This window comes from Toxorhynchites rutilus, chromosome 2, assembly GCF_029784135.1.
Source record: "Toxorhynchites rutilus septentrionalis strain SRP chromosome 2, ASM2978413v1, whole genome shotgun sequence".
In the NCBI taxonomy this organism is placed as follows: Eukaryota; Metazoa; Arthropoda; class Insecta; order Diptera; family Culicidae; genus Toxorhynchites; species Toxorhynchites rutilus.
This window is the reverse complement of record NC_073745.1, coordinates 188,644,426-188,663,665: the sequence shown is the minus strand read 5'-3', so window position 1 is coordinate 188,663,665 and position 19,240 is coordinate 188,644,426. Positions and strand designations below refer to the sequence as shown.

Sequence of the window (19,240 nt, the reverse complement as noted above, 5' to 3'; positions counted from 1 at the left end):
TTGGACAACAATCTATAAAAAAATATGCTTGATTTCAATCCATTGAGCACATGACGGAGAGGAGAATATTTCGTATAGAAAATCGTTATTTTTTTTCTCCAAGAATTAGAATTCCACAAATAAAACAATACATTGTTGATTTGGTTTTGGATATAGCAGATCCTTTCCGTGTCGTTTTACTTGCGTGAATGAATCGATCGGGCAAGGTGCATGTCACTGGTATTTTTTATTTTTAATGAGGTTCACCATCGATCCGAATCAAGGACAACATGCAGGAAATAACTGATACTCACACTTTATGTACTGCTCATTCCGTGCGATGACTTTCTCGGCGTTCTTCCGAGCAAGGAAAAACCACTCCGACGTGTTGCCCAAATAATGATACTCGGCGGCCAGATCCTTGGCCAGCGATGCGCCCTGGTCGGGCGCTGGCAGGCGGTAAGCGAACGGACAAAATAAACCCTTCTTCGCCGGGTGTTGATTCCAGTCGAAACAATTTCCGGCGGCGAAGATATCGTCGTCAAATTCCACCATTGACAAAACAGATGCGTGCAACAGATACTCCGACGCCTGTACTTCAAGATCGGAAAACTTGAAAATTCTGTAAAGAAAAAGTAATGGGGAGGAAATCATTATCAATCAATGAATGTTTTCAGCTCAATGGCTTTCATTATATTAAATTAATCGTGTTATCGATTTCAGGGAAACTGTGATTTTCAATAAAGTGACAAAATGGGATGGCAGGAGACTCGAGAAGAAAATTCAGCTTTCAGCTCGTTAACGTTCGACATGACACATTCTGAATAATTTAAGTTCGATTCCAGCAGCATTGCACTTTGTTTGTCTGTGCTTGCTTTTCGTTTCGTAAATAGTGCTTGATTTTGTGCAACCCACTGCAATAATAGCTACAGCATTTGCATATTTTTGTCGTTTCTCCGTATCATTTCACTTAATTCTGATTCCATTTCATGGACCAATTGAACATTGTGAGCAGAATATTTATCTGTTTCGCTGGGATTGGAGAAGCAACGTAGAAGTTGGAACTGGTTTAATCAGTTGATGATGAATTTAGTTTCCATTGTGGTGGCTATTTACTCAGTGCAAGCATTGTTGCTGATTTCATCTTTCGTATCATTTTACTGAATCTTTTTTTTTTATCTGTATTATAGTGACTTTCAACTTCCATTTTTTGGAAGAATGTCGGGAGTGAGAGTTGAACTCGTGACCTTTAGCGTGAGAGGCATGGATGTTACCACTACGCCAGATCGCCTCCACTTTTACTGAATCAGATTCATTGTCTTCCAACGAAATGCAAAACAGAAAACTGAATCAGAAACAAATTACACCCATTCTTGTCTTCATGTCCGAACTTCTGAGAAAACCAAAGTGTTATAGTTGTGATATTCCTAAGGGGGCTCATGCACTGTTTGGACAAAGCCAAACAGTGCATGAGCACCCTTTAATATTTAACTCTGTTTGACAGATTAAATTTGATCAACGTGAACTGTTCAAATATATTCGACACGCAAGCAAATATTCAGTTATTGGATGCCTAAAATATTTCTTCGGTCTGTTCGTCAAACCTGTCTGTACATGGTTAGGTTACGTTAAAAATCTTGAGTCGATTATTTTCCATGTTCGATATTTAACATTGTTTGCCGTTTGTTTATAATTGAAGAGTGGCAACCAAAATAGAGTACAAATTTCAAACCAAACTTCATCTGTTAAAAAGTGTCAAATATTTTACCTACGGACAAACAGTATACTGCCACCTTCAGCTTAATATTTTTTTAATTTTTTTTTTATTAAACTTTAAGGACAAAATACAAGAAAAAATATTCTTCTGCTTTTCTGATGCGAACCTTTCGCTCAATATTTCCCACCATTTTCTGCACCGTTATGTTGTCAACCGTATATGTTGTTTTCTTTATCCCTTTTTTTATCAGATGATGTTAATTATCTGGAGAAAATCTGGACAATTGAGCGGATTCACACTTTAAAAAACTTTAAAATCAATATAATTTTGCTCATACCATTTCTACGACATGCCGGCTGTAATGGCAGTTGGCAGAGATGCAAACCTTCCTGATTTTTCAGGATTTCCCAGACTTTTTGGCACACTCCCTGATATCCTGATGATTTTTTCATTTAGCCTGATTTCACTGAAATGATCCGGATTTTCCCTGATTTTGTGCTTTTCACTTCATTGCACGAAATTTTTATCGTAATAAAAACAGTGGGATCCCAGTGGGAAATTTTCCTGGTTGGAAATGAAAGTGCTGACCATAGAATAAATATTTGGTCCGCACTTATATAATGCATTGTTATTTGTAGATTATCTTCGGAATAGATAGCCTATTCAGCACAAACTTCGCGGACAACTCAATATTAATTATTCTGATTTCTCCTGATCTTTATTTTCATTCTTCCTGATTTAAAAAAAAAGGCAGCTGGTTAATTCGGGCCAGAACTTCACGAGACCTTCTTGACCTACAGTCACGAAAACTTTCGATCTTTTTTCACAACTGAATGGATGAATATCAATTCGAGAAGAAGAAGAAGAAGAAGACAACACTACAAGTTCTTTACAGAACCACCAACATTTCCATAGTTTAATTTTCCGAGTCACCTAATTCATTTTTCCGCCCCCTACCACGATTCACATGTGAATTTTTCGGGTGACGGATTTTCAAATTAAGGCGGCTTTTTACGCGGATTTTCTAATTAACGCAGTTTTTTTTACGAGGTACGTATAACCCGCATTAAAAAAAACCTGGGTATAGGTTATTTTACGCACAAGTCACATTATTATTTGAAAATTTCAAACAAATGGGAATAATACAAAATATTTCAATCGACAGCAATTAGTCTAGTTCATGGGTGGCCAAAGAATAGTCTGCGGTCTACCGGTCGCCGCGTAGCTATTCCTATGCGCCTGCCAGCTGATCTAGGATAGTGCCTCTTTCAAATGCAACGAGTTTAATATCCTTCTACCTTTTGCCGTGATTGTTTTATAATGAGTTTGTATTGATGTAAGTTTCTGTTTTAATTTTTTTTATTCAGATCGTTAGTCATTTGATTTTGTTCACATCCAGTTGTTCGACAATAATTTACCCAAAAAATATCACTAGAATTGTTCAAAAATGTTTTCTTCATGATATGTCATCATATCTAAAATTACAAATTGAAAATACTGAAAATAATTATACAGGTTTCGAAAAGCATAAAAAGTAAATGTATGGAGAAAACTTCGCCTTTGAAACTTAGAATTACGGAATTAATGAAGCTTTGTTAATTTTATTTTAAAAATTTGATATATAACGCCAACAGAACATATGATTTTTTGCTATCAAGAAATATAGTCATGAATATAACAGCAGTGATGAATGATAATTTGGACGATTCTCAAATTCAATATTAATAGCTTCTATCTTTACAATTCAATGTATGTATTCAAACGTATGTTAGTGATGGCGCATACTTATTTGAATGTATTTTTCAAATATGCCCTGGAAGAGATTTATAGAAAATTTGACCCATGACGATCTGAACGCAAATTCGAGATAAACCCAATTAACCATTCCCCATCAATGTGACGATGATAAACTTGTTCCACCGTATACTTAATAAAGCCTGAACCATTTGTTATCATAATCTCTATTCAACTCTTGTTCACGCAAATTAGGTAAAATTATTAAGCTTTAGCCAATATTGGTCGTTAAATGCTGTTAAAAGTCAATTAAAAAACGTTATCCAACATCAAGGTGTATACGTTTATTCGACCATATTGTGATTTTTCTAGCTCTACTTAGACTGCACAATCAAAGAAGATTATCTTTGTTTGACTGCATTAGTTTCTTTAACAATTTTCTATGAATAGGATCCTTTTTTTAACACCTTAACAGACGCTTGTTTAGTTTTTGTTGAGCTGCTGAAAAAATCAATAAAATGGTCAAGATTCGAACTCATGATCTACATCGATGATCCTCCTTCGAACCATTTGCTCCGTTAGACCACTTAAAAATGTAATGCCAAGCAGTCAAACATGAGTTTAAAAAAGGCTTCCAGCAAATGCACATTCCAGTAGTCCGTCATATGTTGTACAATAAGCTTTGAAGCTTTGTATTTTCTGTACAGTTAAAGAAACGTTTTCAAACATCGTTTTTAATAGACGCTAAACATACTAATTCTCAACCAACTGTTTTCTTACGAATCGAAACAATAATTTAGTTACAATTACTATTAGAGCAAGTGAGAAAAAATCAATTTTTCAAAAAAGCACAACGAAAAACAACTTTTTCCTCTTAACCAGACAACCAATGTGTGGCTTAGTTTTCTCGGAATCGGTCGAACTGAATTAGACTTGACAAATTTCATTTTGGAGAACCTTTCAAAGATTTATCGGAATCGATCCAAGGTTTCCGGAGATAAGACCGGAACAAATTCGGGGTTTCCAGAATCCAGAACTACACAAAACCCACCATTTAGGGTATCAAACTTTATTCTTCTTCTAGTCATAAAGTAGTCACTTCCATAGGAAACTTGATCCGGGTTTCTGAAACTAGCTTATGATGCATTCAAGTCTCTATGACCTCATAGACGTAACCCGCATTTGTTCCGGATCAAGTTTCCTAGGAAAGTGACCACATTAGAATCAAATCCCATCATACGACATGTCGAGCTTCATGATTTGTCAAAACTAGCTCATTGGTGATCATTTCAAGAGTATTGGCCACATTAGGATAATCCGGATGATCTCCGAATGACCTGCAGATCCAAAATCAGATCGAGATATGAGAAAGGTACGACGACATCTTTAGGTGAATTAAGTAAGATTTTGTATCCTCAACCCTTTAACTATTATTCAAATGGCCAATGAGTTTCTATACATTTTCGCTCATATTATACTAGAAAATAATAAAAAAATAGATAGATCAACTTCACCCTAATGCTATGTTTTGAAAATTTTCGCTAAACCTTTTCCAAATTAATGTTCAAGGATTTTTTTCAACAAAGCATGTCCAAACGTTCTGTGACTGTTGCACCAGTACTGGTTTTGAAAATAATTCGGTGTAAATTAATTCGGAAATATATAATTTTTCTGAAAATCGTGATCAATTTCCCACCGGTTTACGGTACCAAGGGAGGTAGTTCAAACGGCAATACGTATAATTTTATTATTATTGCGTTCGACTAGTAGCGAAGTACATTATCTCGATGAAAAAAAGAGTATTTCCCCTTCATTTTTTGAATTTATTCTTCAATCGTATCGAAAACGCCATATTATTTTTTCGCTAATGATAATTCTGATACCTCGAGCTAATTGATAAATATAATATTCTACCTGGCTGTATTTTTATGAAAAAAAAATCATTCTCCGATATTTAATAGTAAGGTTTTAAAGAAAATAATGTTTTACTTATCAATCATTTAGTAACCGATAATTCTTTTCTTTTTTTATATATACATTTTTTCTTTAGTCTAAACTATGTTTTATAGTTTAACAATAAATTCATTTTCTAATAATTTCGATAATATAGTCAGCTTTGGTGGACCGCAACCTGACATTTGAACAATTAGTCGCCCGCAATGACGAAAAGTTTGGCCACCCCTGGTCTAGTCCTACGTGCCTCCGGTTATGTCCCAGAATCATCCCCCGACTTTTTAGGGGTTGTTCATAAGGTGGTAATTCCTTAAAATAACAACCTTTATTATCATACTAGCTGACCGGCGAACTTTTTGCCGCCCGAAATTATTATTTTTTCCATTCTAATAATGTCAAATAAGTTTTTGGTATATAAACCTCACGCAGCCAATACACCGAAATACATCAAACATAGAAATTATAATTCAAATCCGTAGATCATACGGACACCAAATCATTTTTATTTATATAGACTAGATTATTTTACGCAGTCCCGGTGGACTTCGTCTCATCCACAATTAATTTTATCATTTAACACTTCCCATGATGACCGAGCATATATACGATCGTTCTGTTCATTAAAAGATTCTTCGACTGTGAAGATCTTCTCATCAGTAAACAAAATGTGTCTGTGAGCGTTCTTGGCGTATCGCTTGCGCAGCGCTTTTGACTTTTGTTTACGTTTTAGCTTCAATGCGGCGGTAAGCAGATGTCCAGTGTGCCGCTTGTACGCAGATCTTCCCAGATCTTCTCTAACCCTGCTGTACTTGCGTGCAAAATCATAATTTGTATACTCGCGCACGGTGTCACAGACCGAAAGAAGACTTCTCTGTAGTATTGATATTATGTATTCTTTAAGCTTTATCGGTGTTTACAGGGTCTTTCAGATTAAACGCTCACGCAAAAAAATCGAATAGCTCCTAATACATTTTTTTTCGCTCCGTCGATGGTAACACCGCATTCCCCACTTCGGGAGGATAATTTTCGGCTACTCGTTCAGTCTGATAGGATGGTTTTCAGTGTCAAGAGGTACAATTTACAAGAACGTATATTATGCAACCGAAGCCTTAATGAAACTTTATACAGTTATGTTAATAATTTCAACATTTCTCGTCGTCGATTACTTCCTCTGGGGGTACGTGACGGACCTTTGCTATGTTAATAAGCCACGAAATTTGGAGGAACTTAAAGAAGAAATAACTCGGACTTTCAACAGCATCGAAGTCGTAATGTTAGAGTTGTGCATGAAGTTGTTCACCGTTTAAAACGCGTTATCGAAAAAAGGGGTGGTCACATCGAAAATGACCTAAAATAAGCTTTATTTTAGTTTTTAAAAAATAAAAATCGGTTCACTTTTGTAGAAGTTATTAAAATTTGTTGCTTGAGCGTTCAATCTGAAAGACCCTGTATTTGAAGAAGAGAGTATAATCAAATAAAAAAAAATCCAGAAAATATGTTTTCTACATTCAGTTTTAATAGTCAGCCTAATTCTAATTCAGCCTCCTCAAAACAGAGTAATTTTTGATACTCCAACACAAATAACGAAGTTTTTTCCTGTTATTAATTGAGAGTAAGCAACTGAATATAATTAATGAAAGAATAAAGAGCTATAAAATAACATAAAAACGTATTAATCGATTGCGGTTTCATTGGTGTAAGAATCACCACATATCATAACTGCATGTTCGAGACAAACATATTGTTTACATTTCATGCAGTTGTAGCGCGTTTTTCGGATCTTTCTTCGAAGAGACCACCTTAACAAATCGGCTAATATTTCCAAACCAATACGGTCTAAATAAAAAAAATGTCACGTTGTATACTGATCTACACTTGTTTTCTCTCAATCAATAATGTTTAATCGTAGTATCAAGCTTCAGACTACCAGATATATTATAAAATAAAAGAGATGATTTTTGGACATTAAAATTTGATGCGGGGTGATTTGGACCATCTGTGGGGTGATTTGTACCAGTGTGTGTTTCATCGAAAAAACATACTTATGTTCATGTAAAGTATTTTGGGATAATATTACAATCAGTAACAGTGTTCTGCGATCGATACCAGGTGTCTTGGTCAGATTCCATCCAAATTGGATTGAGACCATCTCGAATTCTGCATGGATTTTTTCACTGTTGTTCGAGCATTTTCAAACACTTTCGATGTTTGGTCAAAGAAAATCCGTTCTTGATGCCCTGTGTTGCTCTTGCAAGCTCCTCCGTCTTTTAACGTTGTTTGCCTATCCAATTTTCGTAATTCAGCGACATCTGGAGTCAATTAGCCCAAAGAAAGGCATTAAACCTGTAGGACCAATTCACCCCACAGAAACGTGTCCATGTCACCCCACACAACATGCCAAAATTGAAATGCAATTGATTTCATTGATTGATTTCCATAAGCCACCGATTAGTTTATAGTTTGCAGTTCACATTCCTTCTACAATTGCAATTATTTCACAAGTGCGTAGGGGAAAAGGAGGCAGTTTCGGACAACGCTTGTAAAAATTAAGTGGTACAATTTTCAACCAAATTAAAAATATAAGTAAGTTAACAGCCCTTCCACCAACAGCTGTCATATGGTTTGACATCTCCTGGTCGTTTAGTACTTACGAAAACAACACAGTGCCCTTCTTCGTACACGTTTCGAAACTTTTGAGCTTGAAGTTGTAAGTATTTCCGTAATTTCTTTGTGAACGATTTAGAAATTTAACTACACCACCTCAATTACTAACTAATATGAAATGAAAAAAACGTGCATTATGATATTCGATTTTTTGATTTTGGATTTTGGATTTTGATTTGTCTTCGGATGGTGGTGGGCACATTCGGACATCGTTCACGGGGCACATTCGGACACGGTTTAATACCTCATAAAATTTGTGTCTGATTGTTGTTTACTAACAAACATCAATTTAGTTTGATTCTCAGATCTAATGATGGTTCGAAACTACAAAAAAAAACCGATAGAACCAGCATCAACGGAGATGAGATGGAAAGAGCTATCAAACTAGATTCGAATAGAACGTTTTCATGATTCTAGCTCACAGGTGGTCCAACTGGGTCTATTGTATTTGCTAATTTCCCAACTAACGGCTGCATAACGGGAAAACTGTTCCTCAATGCTCTGGAACATTTGAAAAGAGTAGCAAAAAGCAACGTAAACGAATCAATTTGAAAAAATCAAAAATCAATCAAAAAGTCAATCATTGCACTTTGGAAACAATTAAATATTACCGAGAAATTTGCGCAATTCATGTATCTTTTATATCTTATGTCACAAATCGCTTACAACCGCTGGATGTTTCAGTTATGGGCCCTTTCAAACAAAAGCTCTCAGTTTCCCTACTCAACCTACTCAACCAAGGCTACTCAACCATCCTGGAAAAACTATTTCTATACACGACCTTTCAGGTATAGTTGCATCGGCTTAAAATGCTTCTTTCAATCTGAGTAATATCCTAGCTGGATTCAAAATGACAGGTCGCTATTCATTCTCAAGAAAGTTTTTTTCGGAGAAGGATTTTGAATGCTCAAATGATTTCACCCACTGGAGCGGAGGTAGCAACTGACTCATCGGGTAATACAACAACGCTGCAAAACATTTCGTGTACAGCACAGATAGATTTTACTTTGGCAACTTTGTCCCCGGAAAATGTTGAACCTTTTCCAATAAAATTACCGCGGAAAACCACCACTCGAAAGCGGAAGAAAGCAAAATCACGATTTTTTTCAGTTTCCTTTCAGACAAATATTGATAAACAGAAAAATGCAGAATATGCTGGAAATAAAAATAAACGGAATTAATTGTTGATAAACACAAAATTTTAATTTTTTTGTCTTCTGAAAGCGCTCCAGAACTGTTCGAAACACACATGGGGCACATTCGGACAAAAACGAAATTTCCAAAAATTCAAATAAACCATTCGTAATCGCATCAACGCACACCTCTAACACGCTCATATGTTACATTGGTGTCCAAATGACAACCAGGATGAATTCAGGTTTTTTTAAGTTTACAAAAAAATTAATAATAATCAATACCAATACATGATGTTTTCTGAGAAATTAACGAATTATTGATTTCTCGGACTGAACTCGGATATGCGCGAGTATAGGAGTGTTAATAATTCCAGCCATGGATTTCTGTAAAATTATCATCTCCCGCGATAAGATTTTCTGTGATCTACTCCATGATCGTAAATAGCTGATACTACAAATTTATGACACAATAATAAACTGAAAGTAACAACTGTCAAATCCCTGAAGAGAAGGATTAGTTTACGTGTTAGTTAGTTGATTAGTTATGACTGTTTGTGTGTCGAGTACGTTTACTCATGTACCAGTATTTATGACTATACTAGGTAATCCTCGTTTGATTCTACACACTTAGTCCATCTCACAGGCAAATTGTGGATACAATTAAACTTTTTTTGTTTCGACGAAAAACCATTCGTCGACCCTTCTTTCGACATCTTTATAGTCGGTGAAGTACTGCTGGGAAACGATAACGTTTCTCAGTTCAGGTGAAGGTGGAAGCAAGCCTTTGTAGTAGTATAGGTAAAATCACGTGTAAAAATGGGGTAATAGTGTTTGTGAGAGAAGAGCAATTTGTTTCGTTTGTTTTGATCTTTGTACGTAAATAGATCAATTCACTTATCAGACTGTGTGGCGCTTCACTGACATGAGTCTTAGAATACATTTGGAATAAAATAACAATTCAATACTGAAGTAAAATGTATGAACGATGTGTTCTGATGAACAATTGCAAATATAAATATATATAGAAGGTGTATTTGCGTATGAAGTAAAATTCTGATTATACGCGAGCATAACATGAGCAAATTTATAACACAGGCGAATTGGGGCTCTTTTGGTATTAACAAGTTCTTCCGCACAATAACTCGATGTTGATAATTCCTTAATATTTTCCTTCGTTGATCGTATTGTTTTCACATATTCACGTTGGAGAGCCTTAACCCTTCTCTTCGTTGGTCGAGTCATTTTGATTGAATGTAATACTTTTCCGTTTACTATTTTTGAAAGCATAGGCAGCCGTGGCAGTGTTCCGAGCTTAGCAATACAATTTTCTTATCCAATGTTAAAGTTGCTAAAACTTACATTATAGACCTATTAAACGTAAAAATAATAACTGTATTATAATCAACACAATTTTATTTTATTAATTTTCATGACATGAAACGCTATGACTCAGGAATAACATTTTATTGAGTGGTTTTTATAGCTGTTTCGATGATGTTGTCTGGCATCAGTGTCGCAAAAGTAACGATGTTTTCACCAGTACAAACAAAACCATTGCGGAAAATTGAAAAATTATTGATTTTCGGGCGAGGGGTAAGGGAGGGAGATGGAAGAAATGAGCGCCATTGTGGCAGCCATTTGTGGATAGCAGTCTTCCATGTTTCACAAAAAACACTGCGTCCGGAATAAACATGTCCACGCTGCTGTTCACAGTTTTGTGTTTGAGTACAAACATGATTTTTTCGTACCTATGTTAGAAAATGTGACATGTTTGTATTCGTGGTATGTTTGGACATACGATGTTTAATCCCAATGGTTCACATGATGTTCGAACATGGTGTACAGTTTCTCTTGCATTTTCACCCCAAGCACCGGCAGTGCGTAGAGTAGAAGAAGCGAATCGGACACCACACCACCACCACTCAACGCGTGGTGTGTTGGTATGTTGACATGGAAAAAATGCTTTCCTTTCATGACAATGGGTGCTTCATCAAAAATATTGGGCAAATAAAATAAACCTCTTTTTCTATTCTGAACAAAATAAACATCGATTGATATGAGAGTTTTTCACATTTGATATCATTATTTAGTGCACGCATCAATTTATATATTGAATTCATGTAACATTCGCTATTATTAGCTATTTGAACAAGTACTAAAATTGAATTATTCAGCAGTGACATGTTAGGCGTGACGCTAACCACTCGACCACGGGAGCAACAATTTTGGCTGGATCTTTGAATACAAAAGACCAATACTGCTTGTTCGCGACGATCGCGACCTGAGCTATAAAACGAACGGAGAAGAGGAGAAGAAAGGATGATGCAATCGCATGCACACATAGCATATGTAGTGCAGTGTAAGTGTAGCTTTTAGTTTTTTCCTTCATTTAGTTTGTGATAATATCGAGAAATTAATGGTGTATTTTAGCCGCTGAAATTTCTCTGCTGGTTCTGTTGTGTGCCGCTGAAGGTTGCATCTAAAACTAATTTTTGGGTATTTATTTTTTTGGTCAGCATTTGTACGACGTCGCACGCTATGCAGTCGGCTCCCCAGACTTTATTTGTCAACATGCACGCAAAAAAAAATAGAAAGCTTCTTTCTATTCAGAGAATGTTTTCTTTGAACGAAACCAAGGATTATTTAATCAGACTTGCAAAATGTGCATGAACGATCTATAAACTTTTACTTAGTCGCGGCAATACATACACACACTCTTTACAGATACACGGGCCGAAGGTTGTGCAGTCCACTGATGATTCAACAAGAGCCAAAGGTTGTACCGCTCATGACAACTCTACACGAGCTGATGATTGCGCCGGCTAGTGATCATTCTATTCTAGATTCCTCGAGTCGAAAAAGACACACCACGCTAGATATGGGGTGCAGACTAGGGGGTCGTTGCTGATTAACGGTCAGCTGCATCCCAATAGGAAGTATCCCATGTCGGGCACACGTACAGAGCACTGAAGACTGCAACATCCCAATTATGAGAACACTTGTAATACTAACCTCGAGCCAACCACGAGTAATCGGTTACATATTACTAACATAGTTGTAAGCAAACATTGTCAAAATATTGAACTCCCGGCCCCGTTAGGCTGACGCCATATGAGCCTTAATAAAAATATATATTTTGGTGCATGAACTTATAGCCTCTTAGTTCGTGCAATTTTTGAAATGCGAACTAAATGTCAAGTTCGTTTCTGTGAAAAAGTATTCTACGAAGAAATGTTTTGGGGTGAATAATTTCTTTCCGTGTATGAAAAGAAACGAAACGAAAGCAATGAATACTGCGACATCGGGTGATATGTTTGTACATGATGTTCTTGAATTATAAACATCGTGTTTGTTTTCACATGTCTATGTTTGTGTATCATTGTTCGTGTTGGGGATAGACACTCAACACTAGCGAGAATCATGTTCGAATTCAAACAAAAACATGGAATTTTCACATCGCGTGGACATGTGTAAGTGTTTTTCGGAAGACTGGTGGCTAGCTTCCACCTTCACCTTAAGGTTTGCATGATTCTGATTATACGCGAGCGTAACATGAGCAAATTTATAACACATGCGAATTGGGGCTCTTTTGGTATTAACAAGTTCTTCCGCATAGTAACTCGATGTTGATAATTCCTTAATATTTTCCTTCGTTGATCGTATTGTTTTCACATATTCACGTTGGAAAGCCTTAACCCTTCTCTTCGTTGGCCGAGGCATTTAGATTGGATTTAATACTTTTCCGTTTACTGTTTTTGAAAGCATAGGCAGCCGTGGCAGTGTTCCGAGCTCTGCAATACAATTTTCTTACCCAATGTTAAAGTTGCTAAAACTTACATTATAGACCCATTAAACGTAAAAATAATAATTGTATTGATATCAACACAATTTTATTCTATTGATTTTCATGACATGGGACGCTATGACTCCGGAATAACATTTTATTGAGTGGTTTTTATAGCTGTTTCGATGATGTTGTTTGGCATCAGTGTCGAAAAAATAACGATGCTTCCACCAATACAAACAAAACCATTGCTGAAGATTGAAAAACGAAAATTTAACTTTCAGAGCACTTGCTCGAGTTTTCCGACGTTCTTCACTATACGGTGCGAAAGCAGATGAAAATTTAATATCTTGTGAGTAATCGATTAAAGTTTGGTTGATATTACTTGATGGGAAGTGTGCAAAAACGATCATTTTCTTCACACTGTTTCGCAAAATTATTGATTTTTTGGCGAGTGGTAAGGGAGGGAGATGAAAGAAATGAGCGCCATTGTAGCAGCCATTTGTGGCTAGCTTCCACCTTCACCTTAAAGGTTTTTATTGCGTTTATTGCGTTAGGTGCGTTGTCATGTTGTAATATCACTTCATCGTGTCCTCGGGCCCATTCTGGTATTTTTTACATGATTAAAAAGTATAAATTTATCATTTGTTGTCGGTAGCTGTCTGTATCCACCGTTATTAGTAGCTCATGGTACAGCATATTCTCCTGGTCCCACCACACACAGAGCATCGTTTTTCGGCCAGAACGATTTGACATTTGGCAGTGGATGGGCCGACTTAATCAGGTGAAAGTCATGATTTTTTGCGCTTAGAGTTCTCGACATAACGTTGTAGCAAGCAAACGATGTGCATCGATCGCATAATAAACGATCATAATAAACGAAAGTCGTAAATGATCTTTATTTGGAGAGAAACTCAACATTTTTGAAACGCTGAACACCCAAGTTCCTTTGTTTGTTTCTTGTTGCAGAATGACAGTCTTTTACAATCAAATTTCGGATGCGAATTGAAATTTGTTTACCAGCCATGATTTCTTCAGGTTGCAACACCCTTTTCAACGGTAAGCAACTGAAGCACAGCTTAAGTCGAACGTAAACGACGCGTAAAAATTTTAACATGAGGCAACACCAATTGTCGATCTAACGCAAAACGTAAACGATCGGTGAGACATCTGGATTTTGTTTTTGAACTGAGAAAATGATGCTAATGTAACCTAAAACTCAAAAACAAATCACGTATATTTTACTTCCGGGCTTTCCAAGGTAGTTCTCACATGCAGGAATCGTACATTTTTCTACTTGTGTTTGATTGTGCTCTCGAATTTCCTTCTTTAATTCAACCATTGTCAACATTTTTATAGTTTTCACTACTGAAAGAGGTAAATAAATAACATGTTATATATAAAATTGCGCAGAATTAAATTTCTTACAAACTCATCGCAATCAAATAATCTTTTATGATTATAACATTCTAATTTCTGGAAAGAACTACAAACCTTCCATAAGCTCACATGGCAAAATTTAAAACCATCATCACTTTCACCGCAGCGCTGCCTAGGTGTAGATTTGTACGTTAGATCGCCAATAACAAGAGGTGTATCAATGTTCTGTTGCAAGATATTGTGAATATTTCTAATGGAAATTTTTCCATGTTTCAACCAAAAATTACCAAATTTGCATAGAACTTGACAAGTTGCGAATCAAATTGGAATGATTCAATGCTGTTCAAAAACGGTTGTATGAACTTTCCTTTGAGAGGTTACCTGAATTATCATCCACATATTTCTTATCATTCAACTATGAAACAGTTTCTGAATTCGGGTGGATTTTTTTTCTTTGCGTTTCGCTGCACTGTATATTGAAATTACTTGTTTCAAAGCACATTTTTACTATCAGTCTCGGAAACTCAACTGACTCTTTGTGTATACTGTATACGCATATTCATGAAGTTTGCCAACATCATCAAATTCACGATATAGTAATCCAAAATTCTATTATTGCCTTGGTTATAATAATAGTAAAATATATTATGGATAAACTGACAATGGTATGGTTGCATTGAATAATTTGCGTCTTATCGAATATTTGCTTTACTCAAACTCTGGCGTGACAACTTCAGCAGAGCTGCTTAAAGTTCTCTCACTCGACAAGCACTATCGAATTTCGATGGGCTGAGCGCTTCCAGTATCGCTTCATTTATAGCGTTATAGTTTAGTGTGTTTCATCACTGAACAAGTGAGGAAACCGTAATCCCAGGAGTATCCAATGAAAAGAAGGCTATCATAGAACATTTCCATTAAAAGTTATGGTTATTCTTATCATATTCTTCGTATGTTTACGTGTGGCTATGGCTATTGACATTGGCGCCCAAAGTTCATCCTTCCGCAAACTGAAATATAACTCCGAGCCGATGAACTTTAGCAAGTCAACAGAGGGAAATGACGCCTGAGGCATACGAGCTAAGAAAGATTGCCTTCGATTCCATTAATTTTCTATGCGAAACCGAGAACCAGTGAGAGCTCTAGGAAGAGGAGGGGAAATTTCGTAACAGAGCTCAATTGGCGGCAAATTGCAACTCTAGGTATTAATTATAGTAGAAAAAACACCACGTTGCTCTGGAGTCAATTGCAGCAGCAAATCTACATTGAATTGAAATACTTGCTTCATTGCTGTACAGCAGTGATCAGATCCCATTTTGTATTGTAAAGACGATGGTGTTATAGTTGATGAGCGTTGAAGTAAAATTTGTTACCATATTAATTATATGAAGCATTTGAGCAAACACATAAAGAAGGGAAGTCTTGAGCCGACTCCCCTTGGATCTCGGGAATGGCACCACCTACAAAGTTTTCAATAGTGTCAAAGGAAAAATGTCACAACGCTGATAATTTGGTTGTGAGGTGATATTTTACCTGCTTCTTTCATTCTAGAGTTTTACCGACATTCCAAAAATGGACCTAAAGAAGTTTATTGAGTAGTTTCATGTGACATGACCGGAAATGTGATTCAGTTTCTTTATTAGTATGTATATCAGTATAAACATTAGGCATAATAACTTTAAATCAAAACTGGTTTCATGATGAATTTCTCACATTATGAAACTAACCCACCACCTTATCGTAGTAGCTTACAAACGACGTGATGGCTGTGAGGATACTTTTTCTTTTCGCCACATTCTTTGAACTCAAATTTTGATTCGTCGGATCACAAAACACATCCCGAAACTCTCTAGGATTATTTATGTGTTTCTGAGTGAGTGCCAAGCGTTCCACTTCATTGATATTGCTGATGAGCGGAAGTCGTTTCGCTAGTCTACTCCACAACTCACGTTAAGTTAATCAACGACGAATGGCTCTGTCAGAAACAGGCATCGATATGCTTTGCCTTATTGTTCGAAGTGCGACTTTCTTAATTTTTTTGACTCTCACATGATGCTTATACTCGCTCGTCCATTCGTCCGAGAGTGGTTTATTTTGGATCTTTTAGCAAGTGTTATGCTCTATGCGAATTGCACGAATTTATTCTTTTGACGTTGTCCTACGTCTTTGTAACGAAAAATTAAGCGGTTTCAAATGCATATTACGCAAAATCGTTTGTGCGATATATGTTATACCATATACCATTAGATCGGAAATTTATTATTTTTTTTGAATCGAAACAAACTTTGAAGATACTATAATAACAAACAATGTAACAAATAAGGGAGGTATGTTTTTTAGATTTTACTCGCTGTTTGCGCTGTGGAGGAAGAGCAACAAACAACATGTTGGCTACCTTCCAGTTTTTCCTGGATAATGTGAATATTTTTAGGCATGTCAGCGAAACAGCAAGAAATCTAAATTATTTTTTTTTACAATTTTAAACAATTTTTTTTCTTTTTTTCGTCATTTCCATGTTTTATATATAAAAACACTTCATATTAATGACCGATACAACAACTTAATTGAGGTTATCGAAATTGACTCCTAAACGCTCTACAGCAGGGATTACCAAACTTTGCAATGATGCAGGCTTTGCAGTATTTTTAACATCGATGACTGTATACCAAAACAGTAATTATTCCGAAGTGATGATCTGTAACTTTTTACTTTGCATTCGAGCCTTTCAATATTATTTAGGACTATTTTGGATTTTTTTTTAAAGTAGACTATATGAAAAATTTAATCAATCAGAACAACGTACAGTTCGATCAGTAAAAGTATGTCGGTTTGAATAATATTTATGTTACACTCTGTAATCAAGTTCTAAAATGTTAAACGTCTCAATTGCCATGACCTTGATGATAGCTGATCCAACTGATTTCATAAAAGGAAGCATATATCAATTGTTCCCCTTCTACAATGTCATCCAAATATTTGCGAACAAATGTTATTCAGGATATCGATAACGAATTAAGGAATAACATAGAATGGATGATATAATAGGATGAAATTACTTATACTCTTATACTTACTTATACTGATTTTGAGATGGTTTTGGGGCGTCCTGACTTTTTTTAATATTCTAAGAAATTCTATTCTGTTGACAAATTCAATTTTTTTTGTATTCTGTTTTTGAGTAAGTTTGAGTTTTGAGTTTTTGACAGAGGATTTCGTCTTTCGGGAACATATTGAGGTGCAAATTGAAAAACGACAAATCTGCCACATCGCAAAAATTGTTCAACTCAAGCGCTCATTGCTGCGTCATTTGCAGATGGATTTACGAAATATTTGCAACAATCGATTCAGCTACTCCCTGATAACTTAATACAAATAATAAATATATATAATTTATGATACTAACCATCAAACAATTTAAAAATATAAATCAATATCTACACGAATATCCCGCATTATGATTGGTTAATTGGCACAAGCAATATGTACTCTTTCTGTTGTTCATTCAATACGAACACGGGTCTGTGCAAAGGATTGTGCGTTTGGTTTGATTTTCTGCTGCGGTAAATCCCAAAGTTTGGATTGGTCAGATTTGCGCCTCCCCAGTGTTCATCTCATTTCCGATTTGACATTTTGTTGAAACAGCTGGAATCCACAATGAACCATAACAGGTAAATCTGATTTGGAAAAGCATGTCCAAGCACCGATGTATTGGAAGAGTATTTAATCGAAATCTACTTCCAAATTCAAGCTGAATTACCGTTTTGTCTCATATTCCGAACAGTCTCAAATTCCGAATACTTCCTTCTTAAATGTAAATTCACTACACTTTAATGTTATAAATAATTGAATAATGAACGCCCTGACATTCTTTGAGGTATAGGCTTCATTTTAACATCATTTACAGGTATCGATACAGCCTATAATTTATAATATTAAGTATTTGCAAAAAAGTGGCAGTCAAAACCAATAATAAAAATGTTTGCGTTAACAAATTTCGTAAAAACAAGCATCGTTAATTTCTCAGTTTTTGAAGTTGTTTTAACTATTTTGTTTGCTGTTTATATGTTAAGTGATAGAAAGGGTAAGAATCTGCAATAAATATATGAAAAAATGATATGCAGAAATCTTTATTAAAATTAGTGTTAACTGAGCAAATCACTAACACTACTGATTTGAATCAAGATTCGCCGCATGATTCAAATTCCGAACAGAAAATATTTGAACACACTATTTTCAGGTAAATACAGCGATAGCTCACAAATTTGGGTACAAGGACAATCCAATTCTGGAGCAACAATATAAAAAGGCCATTTGTTAACAAATGTTTGTAAGCTCTTTCCTTGCGAAACGTAGATCGTAGGCGCAAACCAACGAGAGTAAAATTGATTTTCGTAGTCAGGTTTTCAACTAATACCGCAATATCAAAACCGGGTTCCTGAACTGCCCATGTTTGTATAGGAGACGTAAGCGACAACATGAACAAAATCGGCTTTTTCGCCGTTTTGCATTCTACGCAATGTAATACGTTTGCTCAATATGCAAACAAACATTTTTTGTTCGAAAACATTTGAGCAATTTTGAAAAAACGTTTCGGAAAAATCCCTGTTTGTCCGCATAACAGACGTAGTTCTATATAGCTTTCATACATCTTTCAAAAATCAGCAATTATAAGTATTATGTGCTATAAGCTAAATCTACATTTCAATCACATTCTTGGTAGAGTTCAAACATGCCTGTCACGATGGTGTCTTATTACTTAGTGTTCGTTAATAAATGAATATAAGAAACCATTGAAACACTACTCATATAATTACTATTTTCTGTATACTGCACTGCGATGAACAAAAAGAAGCAATTTCGTTTGTTAATGTTATAACTACCTAAATTTCTACATTT

General features: G+C 35.7%; 1 protein-coding gene across 1 annotated transcript in view; it reads right to left on the bottom strand.

Annotated features, from left to right (window-relative positions):
- The window catches only part of LOC129768484 (uncharacterized), a 425,523-nt gene that overhangs the window by 185,420 nt on the left and 220,863 nt on the right, over positions 1–19,240 (bottom strand). Inside the window, exon 5 of the mRNA XM_055770172.1 lies at positions 294–601. Within this exon, the coding sequence (XP_055626147.1) occupies positions 294–601 (308 nt within the window). The remainder of the gene's footprint in view (positions 1–293; positions 602–19,240) is intronic.